General features: G+C 52.9%; 2 protein-coding genes across 2 annotated transcripts; one reads left to right on the top strand and one right to left on the bottom strand.

The window, feature by feature from the left end:
- Positions 1–3,424: 3,424 nt before the first annotated feature.
- On the top strand, positions 3,425–11,158 carry VDAG_01856 (phenolpthiocerol synthesis polyketide synthase ppsA; the record flags this gene model as incomplete). Its single annotated transcript, XM_009657885.1, has 10 exons — positions 3,425–3,625; positions 3,683–3,739; positions 3,791–3,878; positions 3,948–4,013; positions 4,070–4,272; positions 4,324–4,564; positions 4,632–4,981; positions 5,038–6,551; positions 6,611–9,549; positions 9,609–11,158. 10 exons carry the CDS (start codon positions 3,425–3,427, stop codon positions 11,156–11,158), a joined length of 7,209 nt encoding a protein of 2,402 aa, XP_009656180.1.
- A 592-nt stretch (positions 11,159–11,750) lies between these two features.
- On the bottom strand, positions 11,751–12,896 carry VDAG_01855 (uncharacterized protein; the record flags this gene model as incomplete). Its single annotated transcript, XM_009657884.1, has 2 exons — positions 11,751–11,982; positions 12,037–12,896. The coding sequence occupies 2 exons, from the start codon at positions 12,894–12,896 to the stop codon at positions 11,751–11,753; spliced, it is 1,092 nt and encodes a 363-aa protein (XP_009656179.1).
- Between the last annotated feature and the right edge of the window lie 2,522 nt (positions 12,897–15,418).

The raw sequence follows: 15,418 nt of genomic DNA, 5'->3' as shown, positions 1-15,418 counted from the left end.
TTGTGTTATGAAGCAAGCGGGAACATCAGATACAGTAAGAGGTCCATCATAGATTGCAAGTGTGAAACATCCCTGAATTCCTTGGATGGCATTTTGTCTGGCTGGGGGGATACTCCGCTCAACACTGCGATGGGGCTACGCATCAGGGCGGTAGACCAGCTGTCCCGCGAGGTCAACTGAGACCTTCGGTAGCTCTAATGGAGTACGAGACTGAAACATGAGTGGGTGGGAGTCATGATCAGAGTGAAGAGGAAGCTTTTCAAGGTCGGTATAGAAGCTTGAGTGGACGTGTTGCCTATTAGGCGCTTCGACATTCACTCCTGAAGCGTCGAAACATCGCCGAATCGGCTTGTGAGATGACAAACCTGCCGAGAAAGACATTTCTGGGCGTAAAGAAGCCAGTCGCGGCTTGACGGAGAGCCTTGTACTAGGCTTGATGAGCAGCGCGGTTGGACAAAGACGCCCCTGAGCCGGTTCCTTGGCAGATGCAATTGGTCGAGTAAGACAGATACATGCAGTACGCCGAGTATTGTGATCGCTGAGCGTACAGAGCTCTATGAACCTTGCAGAAATATAGCATGCAATAGCTTGTAAAGCAGTTGTGGTGAACACATTGCTCTGGAAGAAGGAGGCATCTAACACGTGCATCAGCGATGTTGCATCATCGGCACATTTCCCGGAAATCTTCTAGCAAAAGAGGGTTTGTCGTATCAACCATAAGATCAAGAGGTTGAGAAGATCTTCTCGCAAAGTGGACCGGAGATGACAAGGTCAGTAAACTTGCGTGACGCAAACTGCTCGTAGCACAGCTTGTCTCGTAGATGAGCGTCGTCAGGCAAGACGAGGTGATAGCTTGATTTGTCTCCTTTGCTATCAGAATCAGAGGCAAACCTTCGGTCGCGGTGTTCCAGCCGTCCCTCCGCACCTTGCCCAAAGATTCAGCTTGCATCGTGTCGTAGGCGAATGGCATCCGATGTTACACGCATCCCAGGTCGGCCACTACCGAGGGAATTGAGGCGGCCTAGCATTGTCACCGCTGGATGCCTTCCTCGCATCACGGCGAGTCACTCAACGCTTGGGAAACGACTTTCGAATCGAATGATGCTGAGATTCCATTGTATTCGACAGGCGCCAAAAAATTTGGAGTCGTCTCCAGGCGACGGATTGATGGTTGATGTAAATGAGGATTGCTTGACGACCAGTACTGGGCGGCAGCAGTAAGCCTGGGGCTGGGGTAGGCATGGATGAGGAACGTCAATATTTCAGCACGGACGCCGGAGACGAGTTCTTCCGCCAGCACGTGGGGTCCAACCACCAAGGATACCTCATCCTTCCCTGACCACCACCTACCAAGTTCCGGGCGGCCTCTCATGCCCCTAGACGATGCTGTTTTCACGAACTCGTAGCCCTCGAAACCGTCGACTGGGTATGGCCAGGCCATCTCTGACAGTATGACAACGCGAACAACGGTCAATATCGTGTCTAACGGTTTGCTTCCATACTCACCAGTGGTCGAATCCGCAAGTCCACGCCGCCTAGCTTGATATTTCGCTTCGCAGCCCTGACCAACGAATTCAGGTGCCACATTGGTACCCAAATGAAGTGTGAAGGTACGGAAAATTCAGCCATGAATGTTACTTTGATACCAATGCCTTCAGCCTTTGTTGTGAGCGTCTCTTTGAAGCCCTATTGCGCGTACATCTTCCGATACGAAACGCAACCTATCTGCAGTCGATTTGTTCTGTGATTTGCAGCTAGTACAACGCTTCGCAGTGTGGCTGCCAACCTGAGGTGTAAGGGGACTATGCTTGTGCTGCACCGCAAGTTTTTTTTCGCTCGCTACCACTCCAGAGGTTTGGCACCAGTCTTCTACGAGGTAAACTGAGATGGTCTCTGCGAAACCGATGCACACCAACGCGTTCGTCCGGTGCAGGTTGACATCCGGACTAACGGATGCCTGCAGCATCGACTGGCTGCCCAGGCGTATCAATGTGCGCCCTCACACGCACCGACGGCGTCCCACATGCTTCAAATGGGCGTAGATCGTTGATCTGAAAGGCTTTTCGACGGCAGAACGCGATCGTCCGAAAACTCTTGTCCGAATTCCTAGGCTGGACGTTGAGGAATATCTCTGTCAGGTCCCAAAGGCACAGGTCCTACCAATGACCTCCCGGATTATAGGCCGCGTATGGCCCGAATACGTGGTCCCGGATCTCACTCGGGGACGACAACCATGAATGTCGATCGACAGTCCATAGAAGGCACGTCAACAACATCGTAGGAGGCAACCCAGCTCACTGCATGCTCTATTCTTACAATGTTAGGTTTAATTTTGCGAGGGAGTGGTATAGAGTTCTAGGATCAGAATGATTGTGTGTTTGCTCGTAACTGTTAACGCAGCCACATCTCTCGAGATTACTGAGTTTGGAAGCTCACTGCCTTTGAGAAGTAAGTGGGGACCCATGGAGTGCCTCCACCCGCGAGTATAACATGGAGCTTATGCGTATTGTGAATTCCTCAAAGATGCCTGTGCCTGGGCAACATATAAATATATACAACAAAACCTACGGGTTTTGGCATCGCTCGGGCAGAGCATCATGTCAGTGACCGTTGCAGTGACAGTTTCCCACCTTTGTTGACACCAAATTCTTTACAGAGACTGGTTATGTTTGATGCTCGACTTGCGTCATGATACTCTATCTATATTGGAGATCGCACAGTCTCGTCGTGAATCTCGATGCTCCAAAATTTATTGTCGACCTTTGAATGCATCATCGTCTGTTGATCGACCAAGCAGGTATATCTGATGAAATCGAACCATCGTTACTGAACGGCTATCTGGGTCTATGTGCCTATACCTATGCCTCAGCGTATTGAGGAACTGTGTTGTTGAACAGATTTCACTGCAGGGAAAGGAAGGCACGTCGCATTCACTAGGTACTTACGCGTCCTCTGCTTTCGAGGAAGGCACACCATCATCACAACAACGCGCGCCCCATAATTCGTCAACGACTGCCCTCAATCATCGACGCAGGCTCTTTTTTCTACCTTTTGGCAAACCATTGTCCTGCATTGACACGAAAGCCCGGAAGGCAGTTGCACTTTCTGAATACGGTGAGTGGAATTATTCCAGAGGCATATCCCCCGAACTACTGGGCGCGTCCACCTGCCAGTTACTTATTCAGACTCTTGATCCCATCAGCCAACGCCTGGCGGCCGCAATCATTCCGTCTTGCTGATCTGCGCGTTGGTTCTTTTTGAACTATCCATCCCTTCGCGCCGTCGCCCTTTCATATCGCCTCTTCCATATCTTCATTAAAGCTTGATGCTTCCTGGCCCAGCAGATCATCGTGAATCAGCTGGATTTCGAGCTACTTTTCATGTCCTTCCAGAAGAATCACAAACCAAGGGTTCACCAGGCACCATGGAGGATGATCAGTGCTACAAAGATGTTGGAGAGAGCATCGCCGTGATCGGCATGAGTTGTCGATTCCCCGGCACAGCAACTTCGCCGCAAGGGTTGTGGGAGATGATAAAGAACAAGAATACAGCTTGGTCTGAGATACCGCCTGACCGAGTGAACATGGACGGTTTCTATCACCCCGATGGTCAAAGACAAGGAAGCGTAAGTACTCTTCAGCCCTGATGATACCAAGCCAATGTTGACATTAAGATCCTTTAGATTTCATTTCGAGGCGCCCACTTTCTTTTGCAAGATCTTGCTAGATTTGATGCTGCAGTGAGTACAATAAATCACGTTTACATACAAAATGGCTGAAAGAGTCTTTAGTTCTTCTCAGTGACCGAAGAAGAAGCCAAAGCCATGGACCCACAGCAGCGTCTTCTGCTTGAAACTTCGTATGAGGCTATCGAGAATGGTACGTAGCCACTTGTCTGAGGATAAAATTTCTTGGAGCTGTATCATGGCTGACTTTTTTTGATTCTAGCTGGCCTGCGAATTGAAGATCTCGGGGGATCCGATACCTCCGTTTTTGTGGGCTCATTCGTCAAAGGTATGCTCCCAAAGTATGGTTGACTGCGTCCGCGTGACTGATCTCCAAACTTCAAGATTATGAGCAGGTTTCCCTCAGAGACGCCCACTACCAGCCGCGATATGCTGCCACTGGTACCGGCAATGCAATCTTGGCCAACCGAATCTCTTACTTCTACGACCTGCAGGGACCCAGCATGACCATCGATACAGGTTGCAGTGGCAGTCTTGTGGCAATCCATCAGGCGTGTGAGACCTTACGCCACGGTGAAAGCTCGATTGTATGCGCGATCATGACCATTGAATTCCACATCACAAGCTAACAACTACAGGCGTTTGCTGCGGGCGCTGGAGTCATCCTGACACCCAACACCATGATGCCCATGACCGCTCTGAACTTTCTGAGCCCGGACGGAAGGTCTTTCAGCTTTGATGCCCGAGCCAACGGATATGGTCGCGGGGAGGGCGTTGGCTTTGTCGTACTCAAACGACTAACAGATGCTCTGAGAGATCAAGACCCCATTCGTGCTGTCATCCGTGGTACGGGTATCTGCCAGGATGGCCGAACTCCTGGTAAGCTCCGAATTATGCCCTATCTTGTCTGTCGTCGATGTTCTTACTGACGCCACTGTGCCGCTAGGCATTGTCTTCCCGAGCACCAAAGCCCAGGTTTCAAATATCACAAGTGTTTATCATAAGGCTGGTTTGAGCTTTGACCAAACGGCCTATGTGGAATGTCATGGCACTGGCACCAGAGCTGGTGATTTCGTTGAGCTGAGTGCAGTTGCGGCGACTCTTGCAGCCAATCGCCCCCAAGACTCTCCAATCATTGTCGGCTCGGTGAAGCCAAACATTGGACACCTCGAAGGTGCTGCGGGAGTTGCTGGACTCATCAAGAGTGTTCTTGTGCTTGAAAAGGGCGTGATCCCGCCACAAGCCAACTTTATGACTGGGAATCCCAGGGTCGATTTCCAGGAATTCAGGCTCAAGGTTAGCAGAAATCTCCATCAAACTTGGTACTGAATACTCATTGACAATGCATACAGGTCCCCACAGACTTATGTCAGTGGCCTCTTCCTGGCCTTCGACGTGTCAGCATCAACTGTTTCGGTTTCGGCGGCACCAACGCACACGCCATTCTGGACGAAGCAGAATTTCATGTCAAAGGGCAAAGACCGCCTAGCATTGGCAGGCTGGCGACTGTGGCAGAGACAGAGGAAATAATGGTGGAAGAAGATTCTGCGACCCCCCTGCCCCAGCTGTTCACCTTTACCTCACCCGACCAACAAGGCGTGGTCCGCATCATGCACCAATATGCGGACCACATCCGGGATACCCTGGAGTTCAAGACGACCGAAGACCTCAACAATCTCTCCTACACTCTCAACTGCCGACGCTCGCAGTTTGACTGGAAAGGCTACGTTGTCGCTAACACCCAGGAGGAACTGGCTGAGACTCTCGACTCGACAGACGTGGACAAGGCTGTGCGATCCAAGACCCGACCTCATCCCAAGATTGCATTCCTTTTCGGCGGACAGGGCGCCCAGTTCCCAGGAATGGGGTCGGAGCTCTTTTATCGATTTGAAGTATTCCGCAGCAGTCTCGAAGCAGCGACTGAGTACCTTCTTGAGCACCTTGGCAGCCAGTTCAACCTCTTGACTGAGATTTTGAGAATTCAAGACGAATCAGTTATCCACAAACCTTCCATCAGCCAACCAGCCACAACAGCGATCCAGATGGGCATCGTAGATCTCATGAAGGCATGTAACGTGCACCCGTCATCGGCGGTGGGACACTCGTCCGGTGAAATCGCCGCAGCCTATGCTTGTGGAATGATTAGCCGCGAGGACGCATGGACCATAGCGTTCTATCGAGGAGCATGCGCTGAACAGATGAGCATACGACTTTCAGGGCCCAGATGCCAAGGTCTCATGTGTGCCGTCAGCATGTCCGAAGACGATATGCGGGGCTACCTTTCCCGCGAGAGTGTCTCCGATACAATCCAAGTGGCCTGCATCAATAGCCCAAAATCTGTGACCATCTCTGGTGACGCGAGCGGGATTCGACTCATAGCCGCTGAGCTCAAGGAAAGGGACGTTTACCATCGCATCCTCGACGTTCCGGTGGCCTATCACTCGTACCATATGAAGTACGTGGACTCGGAGTATAAAGCCTGTCTGCAGGATCTACCTATGGACTTTTGCCCTGGCATTGCCCCGATGTTCTCCTCCGTCACTGGCAGTCGCATGGAACTTGGCGTACAGTCCTCGAGGTATTGGGCTGATAACCTCACCTCTCCTGTGCTCTTCTCTGATGCTATGAAGATCATGCTTCAAGAATCGCACCCAGATCTACTTCTAGAGATGGGGCCTCAGAGCACCTTGAGGACGTCTATTGCAGATATTCTCGATGACATGTTCGCTGGTCGGCGGATTAACCTGGCCCCAAGATACGTGTCCGCCATGGCACGCGGAAACAACGAGACCTATTCCGTGCTGTCAGCCCTTGGGGAACTCTGGTCATACGGCTGTAATGTTGACATGCAAGGCTTGGTCAAGAAGTGAGTCAACTGCCACGCGTTTTATCTTGCTCTTGGAAGCTGACCAGACATATGCACAGGGCTTGTGTTCCTTTGAAGACTCTACGTGACCTTCCATCTTATCCCTGGGACCACTCTAGGCAGTACTGGCACGAATCACCGATGAGTAGAGAATACCGATTACGCAGTCACGGTCGCCAGGACCTTCTCGGCGAACCGACAGGAGACTCGATACCCATGGAACCGCGGTGGCGGGGTTTCTTGCGCGTGTACGAAAGTCCTTGGATCAGGGACCACCAAGTACAAAAGACCATGATCTACCCAGCCGCTGGCATCGTCACAATGGTCATAGAGGGGATTCGGCAACACACATCGGACAAAGCGGACAAGATTGCCGGCTTTGAGATCATCGACATGAATATCGAAGCGCCCCTGATTGTTCCCGAGAGCCGATATGGTCTCGAGACGAGCTTGAATGCAAAGCAGCTTTTCCAAGAATGGCATGATTCCCGTGGCATGTCCTACTCGTGGACGATATACGCCAGAGCTGAAGGAAGACCCTGGGCTCGACACGCTCGGGGCGAGGTGCAATGCCACATGCAGTCAATGCCAGATGCTGAGTCTGACCAAACACCAATGTTCGGCTGTGAGCATATGTTCAGAGCCGCCGAGCTGAAGTCGATCGAGGTTGTGAGCCCATTGCATATGTACCAGGCGCTCGAAGTTGTGGGCATGAACTATGGCCCATCATTCCATAATATCACCTCTGTGTCCAGAGGTGAAGACGTCGCAGTGGGACAGGTCACGATTCCTAACACGACGTCCATCATGCCGCACAAATTCGAATTCGATCATGTGTTGCACCCTGCAACTCTGGATGCGATGTTTCAGTTGCTGTTTGCAATTGACACAGCGCCAATGGTACCTACCAGGATCGATAGCATCTACGTCTCAACACAAATACCCAAGGATCCAGGAACACGACTCGACGGATTCGCGAACATCACTTCAATCAGCGTGAAGGGCGTTGAGGCGCAGCTTGCGATGACAGCGCAAAACTGGGATCAACCTGCAGTCGTTGTCAAAGGTCTTCATTTGAATGCGCTACCACAGACTAATTTCTTGCCTGGTCATCACAACCTCTGCACTGAGATCCGGTGGATGGAGTTCTTCGGCACTGCGAAACCCTCTCAACTTTCGCACCTCCTTCAGCTTGTGGCTCACCAGTACTCCGGTCTGTCAATATTACAATCTGGAGGCAACTACGACATGGCCAAACATGTACTCGAGATGGTAGCCTCTGGCGATGATCACGTCCCCCGCCTTTTGCGATATTCTTTGACAGGTCTAGACCAGGAAGTCCTTGTGGCCCTCAAGAACGCGTACAGCGGCTCTCCTATCAACAACCTTTTAGAGCGCCGTGTACTCAGCGGTAACGTGGAGGCTGATCCAAGATACCACCTCATCATCTCGGCCTCTCGCAACAGCGACCGGAATCGTTTGGTGGCGCTGCTGCACCCAGATGGACTCCTGCTTGAGACAGGGCCACATGATTCTTCTCCGAAGGTCAATTGTCGCATCTTGATTGATGACCCTCAACAAGTCACCATGGCATACTCTCAAGATGGAAACTATGTATCTGAGCAGCTGTGGCTGACTCGAGCACATCGACACATCGACGATCGCTACTTGAACATTCTTATCATCGTGCCCGATGCCCCTGATAGAAACCTCCAATATCTGGCGAGTTGTCTCGAAGCTAAGCTCTGCCAACTGGAGCTTAAGCCCTGTATCTCGACTCTTGAAGAAGCCTGCTCACGCGCTTCTGTTGAAGCAATGCAGACCACAATCATTTGGCTCTTAGATTTGAACCACTCAACCGAGAGTTCGTCCTCTTTCGTATGGAATTGGACTGAGGAGAGGTTCAACGCCTTTAGAATGATGCGTACTCTATCGAAAGCAATGCTTTGGGTGACCCGTGGGGCCGACAAGAAGTCAACGTTGCCCAAGAACGCGCCCATCATTGGCCTGGCTCGTACTCTAAACTCAGAGGACCTTGAAAAGGTCATGGTAACGCTGGACTTGGACAATGACAGCTGGATTGCCTCTCCAAGTGTCATTGACAATATCGTCCAGGTACATTTGCGTTCCATCCTACTAGTCCCCGCAGACGGCGTGGTCAGGGAAACAGAGTATGCCGAATCGAGCGGCAAATTATTCATACCGCGTCTTGTGCCTATCACGTCCCTGAATGCTCTCATCAGGGATAAGAATCTGGACATGCATCCGCGCATGATGCAATTCCTCGATGGCCATCGCAACGAGTTGACAATCAAAAAGGCAACAGAAGAACGTAACGATCCCGACTCAAACTTCTGCTTCACAAGGGCTTGCCCCCCCTGTAACCCGACTTGCGCCGCAGACAAGGTTCGGGTTATGTATCGTGCTTCATTCCTCCAGCACAAAGATTGGCAGACACTGGCCGGACTCACCAAGGAAAATACAATCGGTATTGATTTGGCTGGCGTCGTTATTACCGTTGGCAATTCTGTTCACAATATCAGGCCCGGTGACCAGGTTGTGGCTGTCGTTCCAGGAGGCGCCTTGAAGAGTGTACAGGACATTGATCAGCGATTCGTCAAACGAGTTCCTGGCGGCCTTCGAAAGTGCATTCCAAGTGCCTGGATTCAGGCCCATTATGGTCTCGTTACGCGGTGCGCCATCACCAGTGACCAGACCGTACTGATTCTTCACGGAACAAGTACTACTGGGCAGGCTGCCATCCAGATTACGCAAGCTTTGGGCGCAAAGGTCTACACAACCATCAGTGGCAACGACCTACAAGTTCAACGCAGAGAACTGTCTCGGCACTTCAATCTCGATGCCGATCGCGTTTATAACTCTGATGATTCGGACTGGTGCTCTAGGATGCTCCGGAGCAATGACCAAGTCAAGATGGACATCGTCTATAACCCGGGTCCGAGGAATCTCTGCGATGTGAAGCTGGTTCTAAAAGCCAGTGAGTATCCATCGAAACCGTGCGCTTTGGGGAAAAGAAACTGACCAAACTCTTTCTAGCTGGAACGTCGATTAGACATGCCGACAGCCTAGTCCCTGAGACCTGCCGGCCATACGAGGACCCTCCTCTGAGCAGCATTATCCGCCTAGACCTCGCCTTACTTCTCGAAAATGAGCCGGCGCTAGTCGGAGACACATTCACCAGAGTCGTAGATTTTGTGCAGGAGCACTATGGAACGATCCATCCAGTGCTCTTCACACGGGCTTGCGCCGTTGATTCTCTGTCTCATGGGTTCGCCGCGCTCAGAGACAATGGAACATGTGGAGGCACACTTGTTACAGCAGACACCAGCAGCATGGTACTCCTTCCCCCGTCCTGCCAGAACTCGCGGCTTCGAGACGCTTTGGATGATGGAACTTACGTCCTGGCTGGGGGCCTTGGTGGCCTCGGCCGCGGTGTCGCCCGACGGTTAGCCACTGAGGGCGCCAAGAATATCGTATTTCTTTCCAGGTCGGCCCCATCATCTATTGAAGCTATCGAGTGCATCAAAATCCTCCGCGATATGGGGGTCAAGGTTCTGCACATAATGGTAGACATTTGTGACGCAGGAGCAGTCAAAAACGCGTATGCCAGCATCGTGTCTTCAGGAATGGCGCCCATCTCCGGCGTCGTCCAAGCCGCAGGACTCCTCCAGGTGAGCGGCGTCCGTTGCCCTTCCGTCCGCCACGATATTAATAACTTGATACAGGATTCGCTATATGATAAGATGTCGTACGAAGACTGGATGAAAGTGATGAGACCAAAAGCCCTTGGCTCCTCCAACCTTGTCCAGTACTTCGGACGACCAGCCGATCTGGCTAAGCCTCCTTGGTTCATTTTCCTGTCCAGCTCTGCAGGGATCATTGGCAACAGAGGCCAAGCCAACTATGCCGCGGCCAACGTTTACCTAGATGCCCTCGCGCGCAGTGGCAAGATCATGGGGCGCGCCTATGCGTTGGACATTGGCCCGATCCTAGCTGCAGGCATGGCCACCGACAGCGACGAGACGCTGAAGATACTACGAGCCAGCGGATTTTACGGGATTCGTCTGGACGACTTCTTGAAAGTCTTTGAGCGCGCTGTCGTCGGAGAGATCCTTCCAGACGTCTTGATGCCGTCGCAAGTTGTGTTGGGAGTCGGGACGGGAGGCTTGATGCTTCAGAACAAGTCGGCTGATCCATTCTGGGCTAGAACGGCCCTTTACTCCTACCTGAAGCTGCTCGATATGCCGCCTCCTGACCTCAGCGTGATAGGCAGTGCGACAGCCAATTCGTTGAAGTCCAAGCTGGGGGCGTGTGAGGACTTGGCCGAGGCGACGGCTCTCGTTTGCCATGGTCTCAAGAAAGAGGTTTCATCCCAGGCGACCGTGGGCGCCGACCAGATGGATGAGAGTAAACCTCTGAAGGATTATGGAGTGGATTCCTTGACAGCAGTCCAAGTCCGTGCATGGGCCCTCGATAAAGTGGGTGTCAGCCTTTCGGTCTTCAATATCATGAGCAACAAGACGATCTTGGAGCTGGCTGAAGAGATGGCCCGGACGGCGACGGGACTAGGAAAGGACGGGGAATAGGAGCGTGGTGGACTCGGAGCCGGCTGAGGACGAGGGCCGGCGGGGGACGGCTGCAATTCGGGCCGGGCGGTAGGTGCGCGTTGCCCTCTGAAGGGCAGAACCTCTTGATTCTTCGTCATCTTGATAGAGTAATTGTAATATCAATTTGTAATAACATGATTCAGCGAAGTGCGATTTGATAGGCCGTGTTCACTGTCGAGCGTCCTCTGCTCCCCCTCGCTCATGGGGACCACGGCGGCTGTACTTGCAAATACCATCCCGCTACCCACTCGAATTCGCCAAGTACGCGCGTCACATCTTGATCACAGAGCCATTATTTATCATCGCGCATATGTAGAAGTTCGTTTCATTTCAAAGAATGTGGGTATACGCCTGTGCTGTACAGAGAGCTAGGTTTGAGGGAGGATACTGGAAGGAGTGTCGGCGACACGCCCGTCCCTCGCGAACCATGTCGCGTGGGCCGGATGTCTATCTAGCATGGCAAATGGCAAAGTAAGGAAAAAAAAATCAATCGCAAGTCCAATTTGGTCCTTTTTGTGGTCGTCCTGTCATTATCTCGAGAAGCGTCATGTAGTAAAAACCGCAGGACAACTTAAGGCTGAGTTGCCTTGGGTTCTTCCTCATAAGGAGGGAGATCAGCGACGTCGTCGTCGGCCTGACTCTCCAAGAGGCCGCTCTTCTCCTCGGCGACCGCCGACTCGTGTCGAGACGCCTTGGGGCTGGCTTGGGCACGACGGCGGCACTGGTGGCGAACCCAGGGAGATTCGCGGCGAACGACCAGTCGCCAGAGGCAGACGATGGCAGTACCAACAGCCATACCGATGCTGCGTTGTGGTTAGCAAACAGTGGGATGTGGGAGCGGGGAGAGTTGGACTTACATGCTCACGGTCACGCCTGCAATGAGGCCGACGAAGATGGGCAGAATGATGCCCCAAGTGATCATCTTGGCGAGCTGTCTCCAAGTGTGGTGAGAGCGCATGTGCTCATGACCGTGGTGCCCGTGGTGGCCGGTGTGGTGGCCAGCGTGACCCATGCCATGCTTCCTTCCGCATCCAGGGCGCATGTTCTTGAGGCTCTTGAAGAACTTGCAAGCGAAGGTGCGGCACTCGTCCTCGGGTGTCTGGTCGGCAGGGCGCGTCTCAACGGTGTCGATGGCAGCGATCATGAGCTTGCCTGCGGGGGTCTTGACGAGCTTGACGTTGATGTTGGGGATGCCATCGACAAAGTAGTTGCCAACCTCGATAACCTGCAAATCGAGCTGGATGAGCTCGAGCTGCTGGTCGGCGTCCTCCTTAGCCAAAGATTTAGTGCTGAGGCTGTAGCCAAGCTGGGGAGTGCGCGGGGTGCCCTTGAAACGATGCTTGGTAGCCTCCTTGATGAAGTCGGGCACCTGAGGTGCGCGCAAGCTGGAGTACCATGAGCTGGTCTTGGGGTATAGGGCGAAGTCGTTCACCAGCAGCCTGTCGACAGGTCCACTGCCGTCGATGGTGAAGACGAGATCGAGGTGGTTCTTAACGTCCGTCTTGGTGTCGACGCCCAGCTTGATGGGGCATCCGGGGCAGTCGAGCTTCAGCTTCCTTGTCTCGACGGAGCTGTCGGTGATTTCGAAGGGAAGGGCGTTGTGGACAGGGAGGGCGTTCACAATGTCCTTGTCGGCACCGGTGATCTCGGGAACCACAAAGGCATGGGCGGCGGTGGCTGCCAGGCCCGCGGCAGCTGTGAAGTGCTTCCAGAGCATCTTGTCTGTAGGTTGTCGAAATATAAGGCAGCGATTCAGTCGGTATTTGAAATGTCTGATTGTTGTTGTTGAATAGAGGATGTGATGGGGGTTGTAGAAGGCAGATAGATGATGTGGCGACCGGAAGGCCGGGAAGGTCAGTGGAATGGATGGGGGCCGTGCAAGCAACGCAGGTGCAGCTGCAACCAGCCGTGCTGCCTTCGACCTGCGTACCAAAAAGTGGAGATAGGCACGGATGACGACGCCGCAACCAGTCAGAGCAGCGGGATCTGTTCCAGAGTGGAGCTGCTCTAGGGATCTGAGGTGGGTCACGTGACGCCTGTATGACGAGACCCCTCCCCAAGTGAAGAGAGAGTGGTACCGATAGCGATCACACCGGGCTAGGCCAGGACCCTGAACTTCCGCCCCCGCTTCTGCTGAGGTGTCACACAGTCTCGTCTCGTTCGGCGTCTGATGTATGGGCAGAGAACAGGTGATTGTCGTAATGCTCAGAAGAGACGTAGCCAATTGTCTCAAAGATGGCCATGAGTTGCCTAGTTTTACTTGGCGCTTGTTTTGCGAACAATACACTAGGCAGAGACGAAATACATGACGACTGTGCGATATTGGCCATGCTGCTCGGTGTAGTCACTAAGGACTCAACCCTCTCAGTGCCTTCTAGACTCCAACATCTGGGTTGACGCTATCATTTCTCGCCGAGTCGAGATGAACTTCGTCAATGGAAATCGGCGTGGCTCATCAACGGCGTCCTCAGTCAATTGTTGAGGTGGGTACAGCCACAGTCAGGCCACCTGCGCCATGTCGTCTCGAGGTTGAGTATACAGGTAAAGGGGCGCGCCACGCATTTGTGGCTCACTCAAATCAGCAGAATCTCCCTGTGTTTGAGATAAATCAGCATGCCGCCCTGCGCAGCTCCAGTCTTGATAAGCCCGACATTTGCCATATTTGTGACCTCTGATCTCTGATCTCTGACCTCTGACCTCTGACCTCTGACCTCTGACCTCTGACCTCTGACTTTGATTGTGGAGACCCAGTCATCACCCACCGGCCTGGTCCTCAGCCACATGAACGCTGTCGGAGTGTCCGAACGCGAGATGAAATGAGAACTGGCTGTCTTGCAAGCCAAATCGTTCTCCTGCTAACCTCGTCCCGACTAGCGACGATTGACGCGCCACGAACGCGTCAGAAAGGCACGGGATTTGAGAGCGCGCACGTGTCTGGCGTCAGTTGTGGAGGCGGTCGCTGAAGACTTGACCGTCCTGCCCCAAGCAAGAACCCCCGGAAGAATGGTGATGTGATGGTTCCTGGAACCTGCGCCAATGAAACAGTCTAGCCCGAAAATAAACAACCGAAGATGACGGGAAAAAGGTGCCCACGTCGCCCAGCCGCCTGCCAAGCGTTACTGTCGCGGGCTGCTCTGGCGCCTTCGTATAGACATGTGGGGGAGTCTTTCGGCGGTCGGTTCGGTTCTGCGCGGAAGCAATGGAAAATCTCATCATGGGCCCGCTTCATTCCCTGATCATATCGTGCAATGCGCGCATATCGGTCTCGGCTCGTCATTTTAAGTCATATGGGGATCAATCAACATGAGGTGATTGTGTTATTACGAATGAACCGTCCAACTTCCTGGCAGATGATACAGGCTGAATAATAGGTGGAAGCCGGAAGCAAAAAAAGAAAAAGAAAAAAACCTTAAGGGAGACGACACGTGGATGAGATTCGGGTTGCCATGAAGTCTGGTGTCCTCACTCACACCTTAAGATGTACACTATGACAGCTCGGCCCTCTAAATAAGGTAGAATGAGTAAGACAGGCATGCGAGAAGAAACGGCGCGGCGTACGCAGAGCATTGGGTGGTTGCTTCAGGGCATGGTTTGGTATGTGATACAGATGGCAGACGGACAGGCCCTCTTGGCCCTCAGCGGTCCATTCTCCTCGATGCTGAGCAGGAGGTAAGGATGACTGGCGCCTTGGCCTGCATATGGATGGCAACGATCGACAGGAACATTTCGGCCAAGTCTCGCACAAACGTTGGCCCTGGAAGCCCTGGAAGACAAGAATGTGAATGACGAGCAGGGGTCCCGGCTGCAGGTGCTAGCGCTAGTGTTTGGGCTTGATCGAGGTCCCGCTCGGATTCGCCCATTCTCCGTTAAACCGACCTCAGGACCCTCTTTTCAGGGGGAAAAGGCTCACTGGCAGATGGGTCACTGCGAACCTGACTTCACCTGCCTTTCTTTCACACGATGCGTCGTCTTTCTGCCAGTCATCGCCCCAAGTCCACACGAGGCAATGCAACGTGAGTTTGAGCCAGTCCGGTGTTGCGCTGACGGGCGAACGCAGGGTGTCACTCGATCTGTCTTTGTTATGAGAAGTTGGAAGCTATCTTGGAGCAGCGTAGTCGCAGTAGGTAGTGCAACGACGTGGCTTCGGAGTGCAACACTATCGATTGAGCTGGGAGGCGCACCCCCCATGGACCCTCCTCTCGGACCTCATTTCTTCTTGGCTTCTAGGTGGCTCGTGGG

Source organism: Verticillium dahliae, genomic scaffold (assembly GCF_000150675.1).
Source record: "Verticillium dahliae VdLs.17 supercont1.3 genomic scaffold, whole genome shotgun sequence".
In the NCBI taxonomy this organism is placed as follows: domain Eukaryota; kingdom Fungi; phylum Ascomycota; class Sordariomycetes; order Glomerellales; family Plectosphaerellaceae; genus Verticillium; species Verticillium dahliae.
Note: the sequence above shows the minus strand (reverse complement) of the source record. Positions and strands in the feature narration are given on the sequence as shown.